Below are 21,916 nucleotides of genomic sequence, written 5' to 3' on the forward strand. Positions count from 1 at the left end.
TGCCTTTTTGGCTTTGGCAGCAGTAGCAAAGGTAAGTAATTTCAGTCAACTATATATTTTGTGTACTTTTCAAAGTTAATTTTTTGATACTGCGTGGTGTAGACCTAACCCAATCTTATAAAAGACCCGCACATTAACCCAACAGTAAACCCAATTAGAAGGAAAATAACAACCTAAGCTAGCTGTAACAGAATGTTTTAAAAGAGAGAACAGGGTATGGACTAAATACTACATCACTGCTGCTGTAACAAACTTTCTTCTTTGACTATGATAGTTGGTTGGCATGAGACCTTTGGAGAGGTCCGTGGAGAAACTTGATGATGTGAGAAGGAAGAGGTTATCCGAGATGATTATGGGCTCTGAAAGCAATGTACCTTCTAATGGCTCAGGTTATTGACATTCTAGTAATTAGACAATTGATTAATTATTATCTTATCAATTTTTCTTTCATTAATTTTCTAATTTTTACATTTCTCTTTTTTGCCCTCCTCTTAAACAAAAGTTCGTTCTCCTATATTTTATGTCAACTTTCTAAAGTATGTCTCATGGCAATGCAGCAAACCAAGCTCCTGGTGCAAGTGTGCCATCAGTTTCGGTAGGTCATAGATATTAAGAAGATATATTTCTACTAGTTCCCTGCATTATTTCCATATATAGTCTATGTAATGTTTCATGGAACAATATGTAAAGTATGTTATTAATAGCAGTCACCTTGAAAGGATACAAATTTTAACTGTTTATGAATCCAAATGAATGATGCATTTCTATATCATCATTTTTTTTTTATTATGAGAAGCAAATCTTTCTTTGGAACATGAGAAGGAACAAAGTTCCATTTCTATATCATATACAGATTGCATGACTTGGTGCCTTGATTAAATGGGTAGCTGTAAGCGCTCATATACTTTACGGTTACAAGTCGTAGCTTTAAACTATGGAAGTTGCCTTTAAGATTCATAGCTGTAAACCCGTATGCCTTTCTATGAATTTCTAGATACTTAATCCTGTAAATTTGGGCTGTCTTGTGGGATTTATTCAATGTGCGTGTAATAATATGAAAATCCATGATTTGACAAAGAACACATGTATTTCTGTTAAGTTTTTTTGATAGAAAATGGTCTACTTATAAAAGATAATAATAAAGAGTAAAAAGATAAGCTATATCATCAAATAGGTGAACTTTCCAGATTGAATCTCTCTCTCTCTCTCTTCCTGTTTTGGCATGTCGGTTCCTATTTGCATTGCCTTCATTGTGAACAGTTTGATCTTGTATTGGTTTGTCTCCATATGGTATTATCTTAGTCTTGTCTTCGTCCTATTTTCTCCTTTCCTATTCTTTAGTATCTCTTTTTTTCTCTCCATCAAATCTTCATGTATTTTTTTTATTCATTTTCTTAATTATTATATAATGGTGATGTATTAGATCTAACATTTATACAGGATTCAGATGGTTTATTTGTAAAAAAATCTGCAGCCAGCATGCTTAGTGGAAAGAGGCCTGCACAGGCAGCTGTGAGTTAATTTTACAAGCGTTCTGGTTTCAAAGACAAATACATTTATTCACTACTTACGCAGTACTTTCTTGTCATTTTAATATATTCTAATAGTTTTGTTTTTATTTCCCAGCCTTCTAGTAAAAAAGGAAACTCGGTGAAATCAGGCACCAATAAGAAAGCAGAGGGTAGTGTACCTAGTGGTGCACCGCCAAAATCTTCCAAGCCCATTGAAGTTCCAGAAGATGTTGAGGTAATCTTAAAACTTGCCCAGTGTGTGCTAAGCGATCTGTAATTCTATCTTCTTCATGGATTTGGTTGGTTAGATCATTCCTAGTGTTTTTTATGTTTCTTCTTTCGCTTCGAGATTGTTTGCAGTGGCATGATTCCGAATCAGTGTAGTTGTTTCTTTATACCAACAACTTTACGGTTGGCTGCAATTTCCTGGATTTTGGTTTTTTTTTTTTTTTTTTTTTGAGGCACTGAATTTTGGTTATTGGTTGAAGAGGATCTAGAGTATTTTTTAGTCTCGAGTTAAGACATTGGTTTGCTTGGGACGAGAGTAGGTTACTATGTTTGTTCCAGGAATATCATGTCGATAGTAGCTTTGTTTATCTCATATTGAATTTCAGGTGGAATTGTAATTTTTAATTTGTTGTAGTTTTGAGAAGATGGAAAAAGGTTCATTGTTTTGCTTCTTACAAAAATATATTTGTTTATGGTTGGCTGCTTTTTTATGTATCGACTAATCTTGCTGCTTTTATTAAACATTTGTAGCCGGCTGAGATGAGCCTTGAAGAGGTGGAGAGCAAATTAGGTTCTCTTGTTGAAGCTGATACAGTCTCTCAATTGAAGAGCACTGTGTGGAAAGAACGACTCGAAGGTTCTCTTATTAGAACTGTTGCTATTACCTTTATTCATCTATTTATTTATTATTATTATTATTATCCTAAAAATTCTTAATATAAGAAACAAATTTCATTGATGTATGAAATTTACAAAAGAGAGGGAAAAAGCCCAAACCAAAGTAGCTACAAGAGAGTCCTCCAATTGGTCAAAAGGGAATCTCTCTCTCTCTATATATTTTTTTCTGAAACGCAAACTAGAATTTTTCATTGAATTAATGAAATGAGTCTAATGCTCGAAGTACAATGAAACAAACAAGGAAAAAAAAGAAAATATAACATAGAAATCGGAGCAGCAAGAACAAAATAAAAGATAAAAGAGACCAATCCCTAAAACAACACCCAATAAACATAATTTCCAAATGAGCATTCTTCTAGCAAAGTACAAGACTTGAAACTCGAGTGCCATAAAGCTTTAAAAGCAGAGGAGACTTGAAATGGAACTCATAACCAGACTTATCTGCAAGCTGCCAACCTCAGAAACCAAGCCAACCGATCAAATACTACCATTACCACCATCCAGAAAAAGAAGATTATGGATGGAGAGAGAACACCAGATTCCGAAAATCAATATAATGCATTGAAGACTTGCACCACCTAACCAAAATACTATAAAAACTCACTGCTGAAACTGCCCAAGATAAAAACTTCTCCAAGCATAACACTGAAAGAGCATCCACAATTCAATCAAAACAACCTTACAACTATCGAAAGGCCTCATGAAAAAACAGCCACAACTCTTCTATAGCTCTTGAAACAAAGCTGCGACCGAAAACTTTCTTTAGAAAACAATGGAGTGCTTACCCAAGAAACCACATTTTTCAATCAAGGAGGAGAATTTAGATGGGATTTGAGAAGGGGATAACTGAAAATGCAACGAGCGAGGCTTCTGACAAGAATTTTTCTAAGCTGAACTTTGGAAAAGTGATGCAACATCTTCAACTATATCTTTATGAGAGTGAAGTCCTTCAGGTGCTGAATTTACTGTCAATAATTCATCTTCATCGCTACTCACACTAACAGTGGAATCTACATCTGAGTCTTCTTGAGTTCGGGAAACTTTTTGTAGAGGAAGAAATTGGCATTTCCTTGATGAACTTCACCTTTGAGTCTGGAAAGGAGATAATAGTTCTAAAAGGAACAGGAGGTGGTGGGTGAGGATTTGAGGACTTTGTACTTGTCAAAAAGAAGCTATATTGTTCTCAAATTCCTACGTCACTTCTACTCCTAATGAATGCTAAAAGACCAATTTGTTTCTGTAATATACCTTGCTAAATCAATAACTGCTTTTCACTTTTCTCTCCATTTCAATCCTAGCGACTAACCAACTTTAATTGTCTATAATTATGTTTTAAGCTTGATGCTTAAATGGAACAACACCTATTAATAGTCATTAAAAGAATCTAAGTTGGCCAATGTGGGACTGGCATATTGGCTCATACAGCATAATATTTCTAGCTCTACTTTTCAGGGTTGGTTTCCTATTGTGGATGTGCAACGGACTAATTTGTTATTGCATCCACTCTTAAAAATTTCAACTTATTTTTCAGCAATATCTTCATTGAAGCAACAAGTGGAAGGTTTGGAAGATCTTAACCCGTCAGTTGAGATACTTGTTCGTTTACTTTGCATTATCCCTGGTTGGAGTGAGAAAAATGTTCAGGTTTTATTCTAACTCTGCTACTTTACATTTCTTATTTATTTGCTTTGCTGGGTTATTTTATATTTATGCACTTCAGCTGAATGGATGCAGGTTCAACAACAAGTTATTGAAGTCATTACTCATATAGCCTCTACTGCAAAAAAATTTCCCAAAAAGTGTGTCGTACTTTGCCTTTCAGGTGGTTAGCTTGGACCCTTGCAATAGTTAAACATGTTTAATCTAGGTAGAATTATATTATTTTTTTAAAGCGAACTCATTTTCACTGATCCAGCTGATTAGTTACAAATTGATTAATTGTGAGAGAAGAAAATCTCACAAATCTCAAGATAAACTATATTAGCAATTAAATCCACCCTGATTTAAAGTATAACCAAATGTATATACCCAACCCTTAACTGACAAAATCTCACAAAAAATCCCGCTAATTAGAGTTGATAATAAAAGGAGTATAGTTAGAAAATATTTCAAAAAGGAATTACAGCGAAGACCTATGAAACTAAAGCCAACTCAGATTTCCAATCTCATTTCTTTGCATTGAAAATTCTTTAGTTTCTTTTCAACCAAATACCCCAGGCAAAGTCCTTTTTAGTATTGGCGTTGGCACTGAGAACTTTTGGCCAAACAATTACTGCTTGATTCTATCTTTAGATGTTCCATCAAGGACCTTGGAGCTTGAAACTGCTTTAATAACTGAAACTAGAAATTTCATTTATTTCAAGAAAAGCTTGGTTTCTTAAAAAAAAAAACTAGAAATTACAGCTTTATGAATAATAGGAAGGTTTCACTTTGCATCATTTCCCTTTTGTTTTACATTATTATTGTTATCACCTTTTTTGTGACATTTTATTCCACATTGTTAACCAGTGGAAATGTGAATGTGTTTATAGGTATAAGTGAACGTGTAGCAGATATTAAAACTCGTGCTCAAGCGATGAAGTGCCTTACTACCTTTTCAGAAGCAGTTGGTCCAGGATTTATTTTTGAAAGAGTATGTTTCTGTTGTTAATAAACCGGCAGTACAATTATGACAAAATTCATTTGCACTTTTGTACTTCTATACATCTGTCTATAGCGCTCCATGTTTGTTTTTGTTTGTGCTTAAAGTAGTTTAGACAGAATTCTCATGTAATTACGGTTTGTATATTTTTGTTTTTTCTTCCGTATACTAAGTTATCATTCCTTTGAACTTTTAGCTCTTTAAAATCATGAAAGAGCACAAAAATCCGAAGGTCCTTAGTGAGGGACTGTTGTGGATGGTTTCTGCTGTCGAGGACTTTGGTATATCTCTTTTAAAACTCAAGGTACTTGGCTCCTCTTCTTCTTTGAAAATTGGAATTCTTTTGTTCTTCTTTCTGAATATTTTATGGTCTCATTGTTATATATGATCTATTTATTAATGGATGAAAATAAATCTCACAGGATTTAATTGACTTCTGTAAAGAAACGGGTCTTCAGTCCAGTGCTGCGGCTACAAGGAATGCTACTATTAAGCTTTTGGGTTGTGTGCATAAATTTGTTGGACCAGGTGACTGGATCTTTCTTTCTGTTTATTGGACCATAACTTGAATCCTTGATGATATAATTCCACCTCTCTAATATTCCTTCATTTTTTGCAGATCTTAAAGGTTTTCTCTCGGATGTGAAACCTGCGCTGCTAACTGCAATTGATACCGAATTTGAAAAAAATCCATTCGAGGTATGTCAGGCTCTAGATCATACATACATGAATTATGGATTGGATTCTACCTTTTATAGAGTTTGTTTGTCTTTTATCTTTTAGGGTACTGCTGCTGCTCCAAAAAGAACAGTCAGGGCAGAAGAACTAACATCATCAACATCCATTAGCGGGATGGATGGCTTGCCACGAGAAGATATTAGTGGGAAGATCACTCCTGCACTGCTGAAGAATTTTGAAAGCCCTGACTGGAAGGTACTGCTATTAGTTTTAAAATTTGTAGTACACTGTGTTTGTTTGATGTTTTCTGTTTAATAGTTGACTTCGCGAGAAATTATTTATTTTACTGCTTATTGCTTAATACACGTTTCTTATATTTCAGGTCCGTCTGGAGTCCATTGAAGCTGTGAATAAAATGTTGGAAGAAGCTAATAAACGCATTCAACCTACTGGGACATGTAACCTACTTGGGACATTATCCCCCTTGTTTTCTTTTTTACATTTTGATTATTGGTGTTTGTTGATTATTCATTTGTTAATATTTGCCAGCGGACCTGCTTGGAGCTTTAAGAGGGCGCTTGTATGATAGCAATAAAAATTTGGTCATGGCAACTTTGGCAACCATTGGTAATGTTGCTTCTGCTATGGGACCATCTGTTGAAAAGTCAGGCAAGGTTTGTTGTGGATCCTTAAATATTTTTTTCCTTAGTTTCTTGACCATTAGGAAGTTGATCTTCAATAGTCCTTAATGGTTTTATCTTGTGCACAGGGAGTGCTGTCAGATGTCTTGAAATGTCTTGGTGACAACAAGAAGCATATGAGAGAAGCCACTTTGACTGCTTTAGATGCCTGGCTAGCTGCTGTCCATTTTGATAAAATGGTATGTCTTTTCCGTGTATGGTAAAGTTGCAATGAATATCTAACTTTATATGACGGTAGAACTTTGTCCTTCCTTCAGATTCCTTATATGATATTAGCTCTAGTGGACAATAAGGTCAGTGCAGAAGGGCGGAAGGACCTTTTGGAATGGTTGTCGAGGAAGCTTTCTGGAATCAATGATTCTTCTGATTGCATACAGCTGCTTAAACCAGCTTGCTCTGCTTTGACGGTACCTATATTGCTGACAATTTGGTTGGAATTTTTGGGCATATGTTGTACTTATCCTTCTGTAATTCCTTATGAAATAAAATCTTATTCAGGACAAATCGTCTGATGTTCGAAAAGCAGCAGAGGCATGCATTACTGAAATTTTAAGGGTTGGGCGACAGGAAGCGGTATGCATCATGAAAACTTTTCTGCATTTAATATTCTATTGAGGTCTGAGTATCCCCTGAATTTTCTGTCTTCCTTATCTATAGGTTGAAAAAATTCTTAAAGATATTAGTGGGCCAGGTCTGGCCCTTGTTGTTGAACGACTAAGACCCTATGGTGCTTTTCAAGGTATGTTGCTTGCTTGCTCTCTAGGTTACATTTATTTCTGTCTTGCTTAAGATTAAATTGTTGAACTTGTTTCTCGCAGAATCCTTCGAGTCAGCTAAACAAATAACCTCAAGCTTGCCATCCAAAAATGCTGTAAAGGTCGGAAAGGGCACTTCAAACGGTGTTGCTAAGCATGGAAATAAAGCTGTATCATCAGTATGTTTCTTTGGCTAGAATCCGTAGGATTTTTAATATTTAGGGACTAATTTTGCTACCCTATTAGTCCCCTTTGTCTGCCCTCAACAATGCCTTGCCCGTCTATTTTTACAGAGAGGCACCATTTCAAAGGGGAATAGGACCGAATCCTTAATATCTGCGCATGATTTGGCTGTTCAATCACAGGCTTTGTTAAATGTCAAGGACTCAAATAAGGTGCCTCCTCTTCTGGTCAACCTCCAAAATTGATCTTGTAAGTTGTAAATCAATTTGCTTAAGTTTTTCATTTGATTGACTTTGTTCATTTGCAGGAGGAAAGAGAGAGAATAATAGTTCGTAAGTTCAAGTTTGAAGAACCACGCATAGAGCAGATTCAAGATCTGGAGGTTTGAATATATTTGTGCTGTGTATCTGTACTTGTTGAATGGATTTTATTTTGTGTTATAATTTCCAAATGTTTACTTCAATATATGTTCTAATCTCTGAACTGTGGTTTGAATGCAGAATGATATGATGAAATATTTCAGGGAGGATTTGCAGCGAAGGCTGTTAAGCACTGACTTTAAGAAGCAAGTTGATGGTCTAGAGATGCTGCAGAAGGTGTTTTGCTATGAAATGCCGTCTTTTAATTTCATGGCATGTTCCAACATGTCATATTTACAAACTTCTATGACTTTCCAGGCACTGGCGTCGATTGGAAAGGATGTTATTGAGGTTCTAGATATTCTACTCAGGTGGTTTGTTCTGCAATTTTGTAAATCAAACACAACATGTCTATTAAAGGTATAGCTTAGACATCCCCTAAACACATTTTCTTTCCATTTGTTTGTGCACATATTATTTCCATCTGGGATGTCTAATTAGGTAGAAATGATCAGGTGTTAGAGTTTCTTCCTGAACTTTTTGAGACCTTGAAGGATGAAGGATACTATATAAATGAGTCTGAAGCGGCTATCTTCCTTCCGTGCTTGATAGAGAAGGTGCTTTCATAGTGCTCTGGATTTGCTTTCAAGTAGTTGATTGTATGAAATTTTATGTTTTGTTTTGCTAATGTTGAGATGCCAGATTGCTTTCATACATTGTTTGCTTGAAAGGTAGTTTTTTTGTTGTTTATTCTAATTTGTTTTGCATCTGGAAAAGACACTTACCTGCACTGTGCTGCAGTTGGGACACAATATTGAGAAAGTGAAGGAAAAAATGCGGGAGCTGACAAAACAAATCATACAGACTTACTCTGCAACAAAAATGTTTCCTTACATACTTGAGGGTTTACGTTCTAAAAACAATCGTACTCGGATTGAATGTGCTGACCTTATTGGATTCTTGATTGATAATTATGGATCTGAGGTAAAAACATGGAATAAGTTTTTGTGTAGGGAATTTTTTTGGTTTCTACTAAATGCTTGTTTTTCTCCCTTCTGTTTTTAGATTAGCGGGCAGTTGAGATCATTGCAACTTGTTGCAAGCCTGACAGCAGAACGTGATGGTGAAATTAGGAAAGCTGCTCTAAATACACTTGCTACTGGATACAAGATTCTTGGTTAGTCTTGATGTCTGCCTTTGCCCCATCGGGAGGGATCCAATGATAACGAAAACCCTTTTACATCTTTTGTTTTAAACCTTCATCTCATGTTTTCTAGAACCCCTAAAATTCTTAGCTTTATACTCGTGTTCTGACCAAATAGATGGTTGTTGTGTGTGTGTTTCAGAAGTTCTTTTTATATCCTTTGATAAGAAAATATATATGTTTTTCATGTATGCTTTTTCCTTCAATGATTTACTAATTTACATTTCAGTTTGTAATCTTGTATTGCATCGTTAAATAAAGTTCCTTAAAAGGAAGATCGAGAATTTTTTGCCAATACTTGATGGAGCTTTGGGAAGCCTATTCCAAATTAAGTTTTTAAGTTTGTGATTTGTTATGCTCTGTGGTATCTTTATATTTCTCTTTATTTTCTCTTATTCTTTTTCACTAGAGTTTGTATCCCTGCTTAAGTTGTCTCTTGTAAAAAGGAAAAAAAATGTATATCATTGTCTTGTTCATGCCTTCATCATTTTTCTTGGTAGAGATAGCTAGAGAGCAATGCTAATTTGGCGTCCTTTTCTTTTATTTATGCTTTCCATGCACAATTTTTTTTTTCTTCCGTCTTTTTCAGCTTTTTGCCTATCTTGTTGTGACAATGTTCGGCATAATTGTGTTGAATATTTGTTGTTCTTTGTAGGTGAGGAGGTATGGAGATATGTGGGAAAACTGACAGATGCTCAGAGAAGCATGTTGGACGATAGATTTAAGTGGAAGGTCTGTTTATTTGACTTGTATAAATCGTTATGCATACTTGTAAACACATTACACGCCTCTCCTGATTTAAGGAAAATAGGGATTAATTGGGTAATTAGGTAATATTCTAGGTTAATTTTCTTTTTACCCCACTTGTAGTAAAACTTTATAAATAGGAACTTTTCCCTCTTGTATGAAGAAACACATTATTCTTTCTAATAAAAGATTTACAATTTTGACTCTTGGAGGATTAATCCTTGGGGCTACTTAGGCTACATCATCTCCCCTCTTTTTTTGTATCTTTTGGATGAAAGTTATGTTTCTTATAAAAGGGAAAAAAACAAAACTATGAATAGCATGGTCTACCATGTTCCTATTTTCATTCTGTACTCATTCCAGGTTAGAGAAATGGAGAAAAAGAAGGAAGGGAAGCCTGGTGAAGCTAGAGCTGCCATGAGACGGCCTCTTAGGGAATATGAGTATGTACCCTATTACTACGCCTAATTATTTGTATTTTTCTTTTCAAAGGGTTTGATGTTGTGGCATTGCATGCGATGATTGTGAAATACCTACTAGAGTGAGTTTGTTTTCTTAAATGATTGTGGAGCTTGCTTGACAGTCTCAAGGGAATTTGTTTATGCTTCCTAGAGTGGGGTAGATGAAAGTGATGAGTGGAGTTTACTTGGATTTGTTTCCTGCTGCTATTGGTAGACCACGCAGGAAACACTATATTTTAAGGGGATTAAAAAGGGTGCTCTTCTATAGTGTAGGCGTTGGCTTACATGACAAAAGAAGCTATAAATTGGTTTTAAACTACTGTAGTAACGAACTCAGATCGAATAACGATCGGTTTGCAAGTTGCCTGTGTATCCTCTGTCCAAAGGTGGGGGAAGATTTGATCACTTGCTTTGGAGGTGTCAGTTTGTGAGGTCGGTGTGGGACCGCTTCTTCTAGGAGTTCGAGTTTATGCTGGCTCATTAGAGGGAGTTGGTAGTTCGATTTGGGAGTTCCTTCTCCATCCACCTTTTTAGGAGAAGGGTCAGTTCTTGTTGTCAGCAGTGGAGAGAAACAAAATAGATTTTATAGGGGTGGAAGAATCTGATGTTTTGGCTCTGGTGAAGTTTTAGGTTTCCATTTGGGCTTTGATTTCGATGACTTTTTATAATTACTCTTTAGCCAATATTTTACCTTCTCTAGAGGGGCTTTTTGTGGGCTTGATTTTCTGAATGCCCTTGTATTTTTTTATCTTTTCTCAATGAAAGTTGTTGGTTCTATAAAAAAGATTGGCTTCCTAAGAATTTCAATTTCAGAGGTCCCTGTTCATGTTCCTTTGACTAACGATTTCAAATGGACAAAGTTCTGCTTGAATATGAAGATAATTACCGGTGCGAGATGCATAAAGATTAGGAATTAAAATTGGAACGCTGATTATACTCATTGAAGGTTCTAAATACTTTCTTCATAAGGAGAGTGGAAAAAACTTGGACATTCTTTTTGGCTCTCACTTGGTGCAAAGAGTTCACCTTATGTTTATAATTATTGATTGTCGTCCCTTTTTCTGTACAGTTCATCTCATCTTTTAGCCAATTGAAGGTCCTTTTTCAAGTTTCAGTCAGCATGAGAAAGTTTCTGCCCTCTGTATAATTTCATGATATAAATGAAATGGATGGATTAATGTCTCATGAAAACAATTTATGCGAATAAATGGACATAAACACAACCATATGGCATGTTGTATGGCTGTTATGTTGAGTTTTCCAGTTCTGGGATGATTCTTTATCACAGAATTCATTGTGGTATGGTTTCTTAGTTCCTCCATAGTTTGAACTTCTTAATTAAATCTAAGTTTTTGTAATTTTATTCTAGATCTGACATAGCTGAGCAAAGTGGGGAAGTTTCTCGATCCATGTCTGGAACAATTTCAACAAGGTATTTGAATATTTTTGTATTTTGGGACAATAGGCCACATCAATGATGAGTGTTATAATGCATCTTGATGCCATGAGTGCTACGCCCTATTTTCTGGGGAAATAAAAAGAAAAATTGTGCTACTCGTTTTTCGGATGGGATGCCTATTTCTTTCATCAATTTCAAAAACAGTCCTTTATTTCTCCAGTTTTTCATTGTTTCATTGTACCATATTTGTGATACATTACTTTTTATTTTGTTGGACTTTGGTTCCTTATTGGTTATACAATTGTGTTTAGCTCCAGGAAAAATTATGGTTCTGAGCTTCATATGGAGAGACAATCGGTGCCTCAACCACTTACAACGGCCAATGGTCCCACAGACTGGAATGAAGCAATGGACATTATTTCTTTTGGCTCACCCGAGCAGGTGAATGGCTCCTTTTTTTTTTTTTTTTTTTTTCCGGATGAATTTTTTCTCCTGAGGGGTAACATTTTATTTCTTATCTGCAAGTAGATACTCTTTATTGATAATTGCCTGCAACTGAAGAAATCTTAATTTTCAATGACGTCCTTCAGTAGGGATTTTTCACATTGAAAAATGTTTGTAAATACTATATCCATGGAAATGCAACTGAAGAAATCTTAATTTTTAGTGACGTCTTACATTAGGGATTATGTTTCACACTGAAATATATTTGTAAATACTGTAACGTAAGGTCCATGGAAAATAAATCAGCTAGCGGAGTAGGCATCCACTTAAAATATCTTACAGAATGGAAACTGTCGAACTCCATTGTACAAAGCTGTAAAACAACAGTCAACATCTAGACCAAAGTTAGGCAAATACTGTTAAACATTCTCAAGCATCAAACTCGTACTGAAGTATTCTTTTATTGCATTTCAATCGGAATTGTTACAATTTAATCCAAAATCACTCTTCCATAGAGGTATACTTTTCCTTTATGCCACATCATCTATATTCTTTCCATTTTATCTTTTGATTCACATAAATCAGTTACACCTTACCTCGGGACCAAATTGGTTATTGGGCTGTCAAAATTGTTAGTATGTATAATATTTATGTATAATTCAGCAATAGGCTTTTCCACCATTGATCACTTTTTCAGATCAATAGTATTAGGCACCTAGCTTCTCTTCTATTATATTAAAATAATTGACAACCGATTGTAGTTTTCTTGACAGTTTATTTATGTGAGTTGTCAAAATCAATATTGGGTTCCTTTTGCAGTCCGTGGAAGGAATGAAAGTTGTATGTCATGAGTTGGCTCAAGCCTCCAGTGATCCCGAAGGCAGTTTAATGGATGAGCTAGCAAGGGATGCTGATAGACTTGTATTATGCTTGGCAACAAAAGTACGAACAAAGCTTCAGCCTCCCATATTTGGATTTTCTTTACCCAATTTGTGCATTGCTTGCCTCTTTAATCTGTTCCGTTTGTAGGTTGCCAAGACTTTTGACTACAGTCTGACTGGAGCTTCTTCAAGGTCCTGTAAATATGTTCTCAATACCCTTATGCAGGTGCTTACCAGTCAATTTTCATTTGGGTTCTTAGAATTATGCTTTTGTTAATTCTGCACAGGAGTTGTAGCAACTGAAAACATGCATTAAGTCTACTGAAAGAAATAGTTTTATATGAAATGTTCGATCTATTTTGTTTCAATGAGCTTTGTAAGATGAAACCTTTCTTATTAACTGAAAAGTTCATTTTTGCTGCAGACGTTTCAAAACAAGAGACTTGCTTATGCTGTGAAGGAAAAGACTCTGGACAGTCTTATCACTGAACTCCTTTTGTGGCTTTTGGATGAACGAGTCCCGCATATGGATGACGGCAGCCAACTTTTGAAAGCTCTAAATGTTTTGATGCTGAAGATTCTGGTCATTATTTTCTCAAGATGCTTCTTTTTTAGAGGGTTTTTGGGAAATTATTTAACTAGTTAAAGCTGTTTTTTTTCACTTTTGTTTTTGTTTTTTGTACAGGATAATGCAGATCGTACTTCTTCATTTGTGGTACTAATCAATCTGTTGCGTCCACTGGAACCCTCAAGATGGCCTTCAACTGGGTCCAAAGAGTCATTTGCTTCCAGAAATCAGAAGTTCTCTGATTTGGTTGTAAAATGTCTTATCAAACTTACAAAGGTATATCTTTATTATTCCCGTTAGTTTAATTACTCATTTTTGTATGTCTCTCTGGGTTATCAATTGACGGAGCTTTATAAAATATTTTAAGTTTGGGCCATTTCTCAAATTGTTCATGTCAGATTCTTACCCAGGCAAAAGGTCATCCTTGCAGAATTATTTCAGGGGAGTAAGGAGATCGATTCTCTAGATAGTGAATATTAGATATGGAAATCGAAAGGGATGGTCGTCTTCTCTTCATACCCATTGATTAATAAAACAGATCTGGATGAGTTTTATGGACTCTATTGCCTTGATAATAGAGTTTGACCGTTTAGTTTTTCTTGGATTTGTAGGGTTGTTTTATTTATTATTATTTTTTAAGGAGATGAGGAAATATGTTCACAATAGATACAACCGGAGAGGGGGTGGGGGTAGAGAAGACGCATCTCCGAAGCTCAACTAAAGGCTAATAATCGTGTAAAGGCTATAATTACAAAGATTTTTGTGTGAATTGTGCACCATTAAGAAGCACTGTGTTGTACATACATACAAAACAAATAAAAAATGAAAACTTATGGTGTACACAAGGGTGGAAAGAATACCAATTTTTATTAGATGCCATCGAAGTGGCAAGCTACCTTCATATTTATTGTAGGAAGGCAGGAACTAAATCAAACTAAAACAGTTAGAGCAGACTTAAAAGCTAACTAAACTAATTCTTAAAAGCTAAGTAAACTAATCTTTAAGCTAAATAAAACATGAACAGGGAATTGGTTACGATTAAAACATAACCCAACCGAATACAAGCTCTAAACAAGAAATAAAACAGCCGAGACTCAAAATAATACAAGAGTCAAGATTGACTAAAAATATACAAGAATGGTCAAGAAAATACAAGATTAGCCAAAAATTATAAGATTGGCTTATGTTCCTACATCAACTTATCTTCAAAGGTCCGTCGGTTTCTCTCTCTGAAAGATGCCACAAAAGAGCTCTAGTAGCACAGCATGAAAGAATCTTCTCTCTCCCTTTAAACCAGCCATCTCACACTTCTACAAGCCAATAGTTGATCTTCTTTGGAGAACAAAGTGACCTCAGACTTCTTAAAGATAACCGACCACCATTTAGAGGCAAAAGAACAGTTAAGGAGAATGTGATATAAGCCAATCGGGGGTCTTTTTTTTGCTACCTCTCAACTATTCAGATGTCTATAAGCCACTGACCAAAGAAAAACTTTGTTCTTCTTAGGGGCTTTGCACTTCCAGATTCTGTAATTTGTCCTTTATTAAAAGGAAACAAGACTTCCAATTTCTGTAAATAATGTTTTCTCACTTTCGTACCTTCCTTCAAACTCTGAACTCCGCTATCTGAATCATCTGAGTAGTCCCAACTCTTGTATTCTTTTTCTTTTTTTTCTTTTTCCTGGAAAACTATTCCACTAAATTCGTCTAGCTAAAAAGATCACTGGCTGGCTTGTACACACCCCATTGCACTCGAAGTGTAGTAATTTTTTCCATCTGTTTTGTCACAACTATAGGAACCGTTTGCAAAATAATCAAATAAATAAAAGAACTAGGGAGACTACTAAATACAATTAAGTTAAGGTAATTCAAACTCCTTGGAAGATAGCAATGCCTTCCCATTTTTCTACCTTACAATTCACTTCATCAACCAAAGAAGCCTCAGAGGAAGAAAAATGGCTTTTTCCACCAAGGGGAAAACACAACTAATTCACGGGAAACTTTCCCATTTATACCCAAGGCAGGATGATTACTCCACCTCTGAATGTGCCATATTAATGCCAATCAAAGCTGTCTTTCCTTTATTGAGCATGAGGCCAGCCTTAACTCATCTATCCAAATGTACCACATTTTCTGACAAAATTCTCCCGTCATGCCATCAAGACTGCCTTCTTGATTGCATCTCCCTCAAAAGGATCCATCTCCTCACTTATCTGACACATCTTAGAAGCCACTGTAGAAAGAGAAAAAACTCTGAAGTTTATTAAAGCTGAGGATTTGAACTCACGTCCAGCCAGTTAAGTACAGCATTTCTTCCACCAACTAAGCTGACAAAGCTCTTTAGTCCTTATATTTAAAACAAAATGTATTTTTTTTTTTTAATGCAGGAAAATCAGATCCTAGGGTTCCCGCTATGTCGGCGATATAGTTGATATTTCATCAATATTGTTGATACAGAAAAGAGAAAGATTTTTTTCACCTATCATTTTCGGAGTCCCAAAATATCTGATGCATTGCCGATATATCTACGATATCTGGAGATATTTTAATCCATGTATGAATGGGAATCCTGTGTTGTATTGGCAAGTTGTGATATTTCATCCCATTGACTTCTTCATTGACAATTTTCAAGGCTGGTAGATTCAAGGAGGTCTTTGGTGACATTTTCCTAGATAAAATTATCACTCACTCTTCTTGAGGGTTGTCGCTACCTTTATCCTCAGCCAAATCTTTATTATTGCTTAATGAAAGTATGTCTTCTATTAATAAACTTTTACACAACACCCTTGTGAGTATTCATTCCAATCTTGAAAGTGGGGAGTGGGACTTCTGAACGTTAAAAGAACGGTTAAAAGTGATACTGGTACAGTGCATGCTGAAGTATGGGAGGTTCTTCAGAATTACTTATTGGTGGCTGGCAGATTTCTCAGAAGAAAATTACAGAATAACTTTCTTCGAGATCTACAGTTTTACACTGCCCTTTTATATACAAAAAAAAGAATTCGAAAAACTTCACGATGCAGAATTTAGTATTATGGAATGGTGTTTGTTTTAATGCTCTGTGTTTGTGTATATGTATGCATATATTTTCCTCCAGATAAATTCTGGTTGTTCACTTTTGTGGTAGAGAGATATTTAGGAATTGGCTTCCTGGTGACGCAGGTTCTTCAAAGCACTATATATGATGTTGATCTTGATCGCATCTTGCAAAGCATCCATTTATATCTACAAAATCTGGGGATGGAAGAAATTAGGAGAAGGTATCCATTGTATTGGGCACATGGTTTGTTAATTTAACATACATCTTAACTTTTGGTTTATAACGTTGTATTTATCTGGCTTTTCTTCTTCCTCGTTGAAGAGCTGGAGCTGATGATAAACCCCTTCGAATGGTTAAAACTGTTCTACATGAACTTGTAAAGCTTCGTGGTGCTGCTATAAAGGGTCATCTCTCTATGGTTCCTATTGATATGAAACCACAGCCTATCATTCTTGCCTACATTGATCTTAATCTCGAGGTAGAACAATTTAAACGGTCAATTCTCTTATTATTATGTTATTGAGGAAGACTGCTAACTTTTGATGTCTCTACATCCAAGCAGACTTTAGCCGCAGCGAGAATGTTGACGTCAACTGGGCCTGTTGGCCAGACTCATTGGGGTGACTCAACAGCAAATAATGCATCTTCTGGCACACAGTCTGCTGATGCACAGTTGAAGGTATCGGGCCCTAGCTTACATATGATTCTTTTCTTATTCGACTTCGAAGTTAGCTGTCAATTATGTTTTAAGTTATTGCATTTATTTTATTTTTTCCTTTCCGACTTGCATCTTAAATCAATCATATTCTGATTTTGTGCATTTTACCGCAGCAAGAACTTGCTGCTATATTCAAGAAAATTGGAGACAAGCAGACATGCACCATTGGGTTATATGAGTTATATAGAATAACTCAACTTTACCCAAAGGTAATGGACTATCTTTTTACATTAATATTGCAATTGTAATATATGGATGTGTGCGTGATCTCTTGCTTTGGACTTGGCCTTTTGTATTTTGACTTGGTTTGCGTTCTTAAATATAAACCGAGAAGCTTCTGCTGTTTCTTTTTTTTTTTTCTTAGCATCATCCCTTGGTCTTCTCAGGTTGATATATTTGCTCCACTTCATCTCTTGCTTTTCTCAGGTTGATATATTTGCTCAGCTTCAAAATGCAAGCGAGGCATTCCGTACGTACATTAGAGATGGTTTGGCCCAGGTTTGTGTGTTTGTCCTTGCCACAAATAACTACTGAAATATTGGAATTATCATGTTAACAGAATATTTGAGGATTTGGGATGTTTTTTTACTTCTCCCCCAGGCTTATTGTTGGCCAATGTGTTTATTGACTTTGTTCTTGTTGTGGGTTATGAAAAGATTATTATTCCTCGTTATGGCAGAAAAACTACATTTATGTAATTCAATTTCATTGCAGATGGAGAGGAATGCAGCAGCCGGAAGAACACCTTCAAGCTTGCCGTTGTCAACCCCTCCTCCAGCTTCCATGACTTCTTCGCCCGAATTTGCACCCTTGTCTCCTGTACATACTAATTCTTTAACTGAAGCAAAATCACTGAATGTGAAACCTGAACCGACTAACTTTACTTTGCCACCATCATATACTGAAGACAATAGGATTATTACTTCAAGAGGTCCCACGCCTGATTACTCACTTGGAGACCAAAGGAATGACAAATACATAAGCGGAGGTAAAATATCACTATTTTTTTGAGTCCTGCTTCTGTTTTGTTTGTTTTCTTATGGGATCTGATAGTGGAGAATTTCCTGGAAAACTCAGTAACGAGTGGCACACTAGATGCAATAAGAGAGAGGATGAAAAGTATGCAATTAGCCGTGGCTGCTGGAAACCATGAATCGGGAAGCAAGCCATTAATGTCCGTAAATGACAATTTGCACTCAGGAATGATTGCTCAAATGCCCCAAGCATCAGAGCACATTGGTGTCGAGAATTCTGCTCAAACTGGGGTCCTTCCCATGGACGAGAAGGCACTATCTGGACTTCAAGCTAGGATGGAAAGACTTAAAAGTGGAACTATTGAACCTCTGTGAAACAGGCAAGATATAAGAGCTACCCAGATTTCAAAGTCTGAACACGAGCTGTTATCGTGTACGATAGAAGAGCAAGTGTGGATGCCGGTAATAGAGATTAGTACATCTTCTATTGGTTGCTGGTGCTTATTTTTCAAGGGCGCGAGTTTATTGAAATTTCAGGATGTCGGGTCGTTCGAAGTAGCCAGCTTTTGTAATTTGTGTTTTGAAGAATTGCTATTAAACCAATGGCAGTCACTTCCATTAAAATATATATTTTGAATCACATCAAATGTTATTCTTTTATCCCCATCAAACTACCCCACCGTAAGGGTAAGCTGTATTTTTCCCGCGCTTTTGAACGTAAATGAAAATTTACTTCCAGCGTCTGTTCTTAGTCATATTGTTCAGTAGCACCATCTCAATTCAGCATTTGATAGGTTGGATCAGAAAAATTGTTTGACAAGTAAACTAAAGTAGAAATGTAAGACTTGTTTTGTATGATTATATATATTGATGTTTTTGATCGAATACAAATTCAACCACAATAGTGATAATATAGCATTGGCATCAAAATTGCTAAATTATTCTGCGTGAGGCTTATCTAAATTCAATATTAAGCAATTTGCCTATTAATTTAGTTCCCTTTTGTCTTTGTGCTAATACTAAATATCAATGATTTCTGTGAGTATAGTTTACTAGCATGATGTAGATACATATCAATTATTTAGGCTTAGCAACTTTTCCCCTCATTTTGAATGCAAGGAAAAGGTTTAGCTTTTCTGTTCACAATTAAATACTTTAAAACAGCTCCTAAATCATTTCACAAGATTAACTATTCAAATTGATGACATTTTCTGGAACACCGGTGGAGCCATGGCGGACCCATTGGGCCCTGTGGGCTCAAGCCCTCACCCACATTCTTTATCTGAGTAAAAAAAAGTCTTGTATTTCATGTCTTAAAATCTGAATTTTTTCAAAAATGATTTTTAGGGTTGATTTTGGACCATTATACCATTTTTTTCATTTATTTATATCTATTATATATATATATATATATATTATTTTCGAAGCTACTTTCATGATTGAGAGAGAAAATGTATATTGAGAGAGAATGCATTTATTATAGAAAGAAAAAAATGCTTTCAATATAATTTTTCTCATTTATCAATTGGAGAGAGAGAATGATTTTTTTTTTTTTCATTTATCTATTTGAAAAAATGTATTTAATGAAATTTTATTTTTTATTTACATTGGTTTTCATGTATCAATTTATTTATTTATTTATAGATTCATGGTTATTTTAAATATATCTTGAACATTTTGTTAGGTATTTTAAAATATTCTAACCAATATATGAAATATAGTACATTTTATAAATTAGAGAATGACTCAATACTTGACATAAATTACAATATAAATCAATATATGAAATATACCACAGTATATAAATATTCATAAATTTCATTAACACCACAGTATATATATCATATATACTATTTAGATAGTCAGAAATCACAACAATCTAAATTTGTATATATCATAATACATGAAGTCTAAATTAAAAAAAAAATCTCATTTATATCAAATAAACGAATACATATACCACAGTATATATCAAATTTCCTACCAAAGACTAAAAAACAAAAACAAAAAGTACATATATATCACAGTATATATAAAAAATAGGAAAAAATAAAATTAAAAGTTGATACAGGTCCGCTGTTCGTCTGCTCCGAATCCTCCATTTTGTTGTCCACTCGAGTCCACCGTTCATCTGCTCTGAGTCTGCCATCGCCATTCATTTGCTTTGAGTCCGTCATTGTCTTTTGTTGCTCCGAGTCTGCCATCGCCATTCGTCCGATTCGAGTCCAATATCGTCATTCGTGCCCTCCCGTGCTCGCCCCATCGCCGGATCGCCCTCGCCGTCCATCTATCGCCCACAACTTACACCGCCAAAAGGAGAAAAGAGAGAGAAGAAGAAGAAATGATTTTGAAACATGTGAGAAAATATATGCATGTGGGATTGAAAAAATGCATTGGAAGAGAGAAAATGCATAGGGGAGAGAGAATAATATATATATATATATATATTATACAGGTAAGGGCTAAATTGTAAATAGCTATTGATATTAGTGAAAATAGGAAGACCAATAAGTCTTTTTTTATAAAAAAAAATAAAATGTTCAAGATTGGGCTTATTTTTAAGGTCTTTTATGTAGAAACCCTATATACAATTGTAATTTTCAGAAAAAAGAAATATTATTTTTCCTTTTTCTAAATTCTATTCTTTATTCAAAGTATATACTTTAGATTCTTTATTTGTTTCTTTTAAAAAAATTATGAACTGTTTTTCTTCGATAAAGTAATTTTTTTATTTTACAAATTTGAATTTATCGAAGTATACGATTATGCAGTACTGATTATTATTTAGTGGTAATCACAAATAATTCAATTTAATTTGTTACGCATTAAAAATTTAAAGACTTTAACAAATAAAAAAGCTTGAAGTTAAGTCCCATCTATCATAAAATTTTGGATTTTTATACTTCAATACTGATGTCAGTTATAAGAATCATTAGTTAGTTAATTTTTAGGTGCTGTAACTAATAGACCTTAACCAACTACCTTTTAATTATAGGTAGTTTGTAAAACAGTTTGTTTTTAACCCATGCCTATAAATAATAGACTGAGTCATATTCTGGACATGATAAAATCATTTGAGGGTTTTTTCTATCTTTAGTTTTACACCAATTGGTATCAGAGCAGAATTCTGGGAGCTGATGATAGGAAAAAAGCCTATCAATGGCAATGATTCCAAAGCCACAAACAATGAAACAGGGAGTTCCATCGCCTAATCACCAAGAACTTTAACGAGACGCATGTAGTCCATGGAAGAACCCACTGGTGGTCTCAAAGAATGATGGAAAGACTGATGAACAAAGTTGATGAAATCACAGAGGAGCTACAAATGATTAGAAAACAACCACAAAACCAAGAAAATAATGCAAGAATCAACAATCCCCCTCAATAAAGGCAAAACCCCAAAGTTCGACTTGGGAATCAACCAAGAAACATCCAAGATTGGATTGCATTACAACAAGAACGACCAAGAATGCCAAATTTTCAGCCAAGAATACTTAATTTCCAGAGAAGACAACGGCAGTAAAGTGACACTTCAACTGAAGAAGGAGAAAATGAAGAACACCTAAGGCGTTGGAGGGCTGCGGAACACCAACATCAGGAACATAATGAATATAGAGTAAAATTAGATATTCCCACGTTTAGTGGAAAAAGAGACATAGAAGACTTCTTGGAGTGGATCAAGAATGTCGAAAGCTTCTTCAAATATGCTAATACTCCAGAACATAAGAAAGTTCAGCTGTTGGCTTT

At 35.1% G+C, this 21,916-nt stretch overlaps 1 protein-coding gene across 2 annotated transcripts in view; it reads left to right on the forward strand.

Annotated features, from left to right (window-relative positions):
- Window positions 1-18,924, forward strand: part of MOR1 (ARM repeat superfamily protein) — a 33,635-nt gene extending 14,711 nt beyond the window's left edge. The window contains exons 16-54 of one of the 2 annotated variants that reach the window (XM_090311738.1): window positions 1,424-1,512; window positions 1,627-1,746; window positions 2,271-2,376; window positions 3,949-4,061; window positions 4,152-4,239; window positions 4,949-5,049; window positions 5,255-5,362; window positions 5,481-5,586; window positions 5,678-5,757; window positions 5,842-5,991; window positions 6,119-6,194; window positions 6,286-6,410; window positions 6,506-6,616; window positions 6,695-6,844; window positions 6,936-7,010; window positions 7,095-7,176; window positions 7,256-7,371; window positions 7,486-7,587; window positions 7,683-7,757; window positions 7,876-7,971; window positions 8,053-8,154; window positions 8,250-8,351; window positions 8,536-8,718; window positions 8,800-8,911; window positions 9,594-9,670; window positions 10,049-10,128; window positions 11,516-11,578; window positions 11,863-11,986; window positions 12,809-12,931; window positions 13,019-13,096; window positions 13,295-13,453; window positions 13,556-13,714; window positions 16,600-16,697; window positions 16,799-16,955; window positions 17,040-17,156; window positions 17,309-17,404; window positions 17,622-17,693; window positions 17,910-18,183; window positions 18,273-18,924. In XM_090311738.1, the coding sequence (XP_090167864.1) occupies window positions 1,424-1,512; window positions 1,627-1,746; window positions 2,271-2,376; window positions 3,949-4,061; window positions 4,152-4,239; window positions 4,949-5,049; window positions 5,255-5,362; window positions 5,481-5,586; window positions 5,678-5,757; window positions 5,842-5,991; window positions 6,119-6,194; window positions 6,286-6,410; window positions 6,506-6,616; window positions 6,695-6,844; window positions 6,936-7,010; window positions 7,095-7,176; window positions 7,256-7,371; window positions 7,486-7,587; window positions 7,683-7,757; window positions 7,876-7,971; window positions 8,053-8,154; window positions 8,250-8,351; window positions 8,536-8,718; window positions 8,800-8,911; window positions 9,594-9,670; window positions 10,049-10,128; window positions 11,516-11,578; window positions 11,863-11,986; window positions 12,809-12,931; window positions 13,019-13,096; window positions 13,295-13,453; window positions 13,556-13,714; window positions 16,600-16,697; window positions 16,799-16,955; window positions 17,040-17,156; window positions 17,309-17,404; window positions 17,622-17,693; window positions 17,910-18,183; window positions 18,273-18,544 (4,517 nt within the window). In that variant the 3' untranslated portion in view covers window positions 18,545-18,924. Of the gene's footprint in view, window positions 1-1,423; window positions 1,513-1,626; window positions 1,747-2,270; window positions 2,377-3,948; window positions 4,062-4,151; window positions 4,240-4,948; window positions 5,050-5,254; window positions 5,363-5,480; window positions 5,587-5,677; window positions 5,758-5,841; window positions 5,992-6,118; window positions 6,195-6,285; window positions 6,411-6,505; window positions 6,617-6,694; window positions 6,845-6,935; window positions 7,011-7,094; window positions 7,177-7,255; window positions 7,372-7,485; window positions 7,588-7,682; window positions 7,758-7,875; window positions 7,972-8,052; window positions 8,155-8,249; window positions 8,352-8,535; window positions 8,719-8,799; window positions 8,912-9,593; window positions 9,671-10,048; window positions 10,129-11,515; window positions 11,579-11,856; window positions 11,987-12,808; window positions 12,932-13,018; window positions 13,097-13,294; window positions 13,454-13,555; window positions 13,715-16,599; window positions 16,698-16,798; window positions 16,956-17,039; window positions 17,157-17,308; window positions 17,405-17,621; window positions 17,694-17,909; window positions 18,184-18,272 lie in introns of both variants that reach the window. The other variant, XM_039025311.2, reaches the window with a different exon arrangement.
- Window positions 18,925-21,916: the final 2,992 nt, after the last annotated feature.

This window comes from Benincasa hispida, chromosome 3 (genome assembly GCF_027475165.1).
Source record: "Benincasa hispida cultivar pf3 chromosome 3, pf3_genome.v1.1, whole genome shotgun sequence".
NCBI lineage: Eukaryota > Viridiplantae > Streptophyta > Magnoliopsida > Cucurbitales > Cucurbitaceae > Benincasa > Benincasa hispida.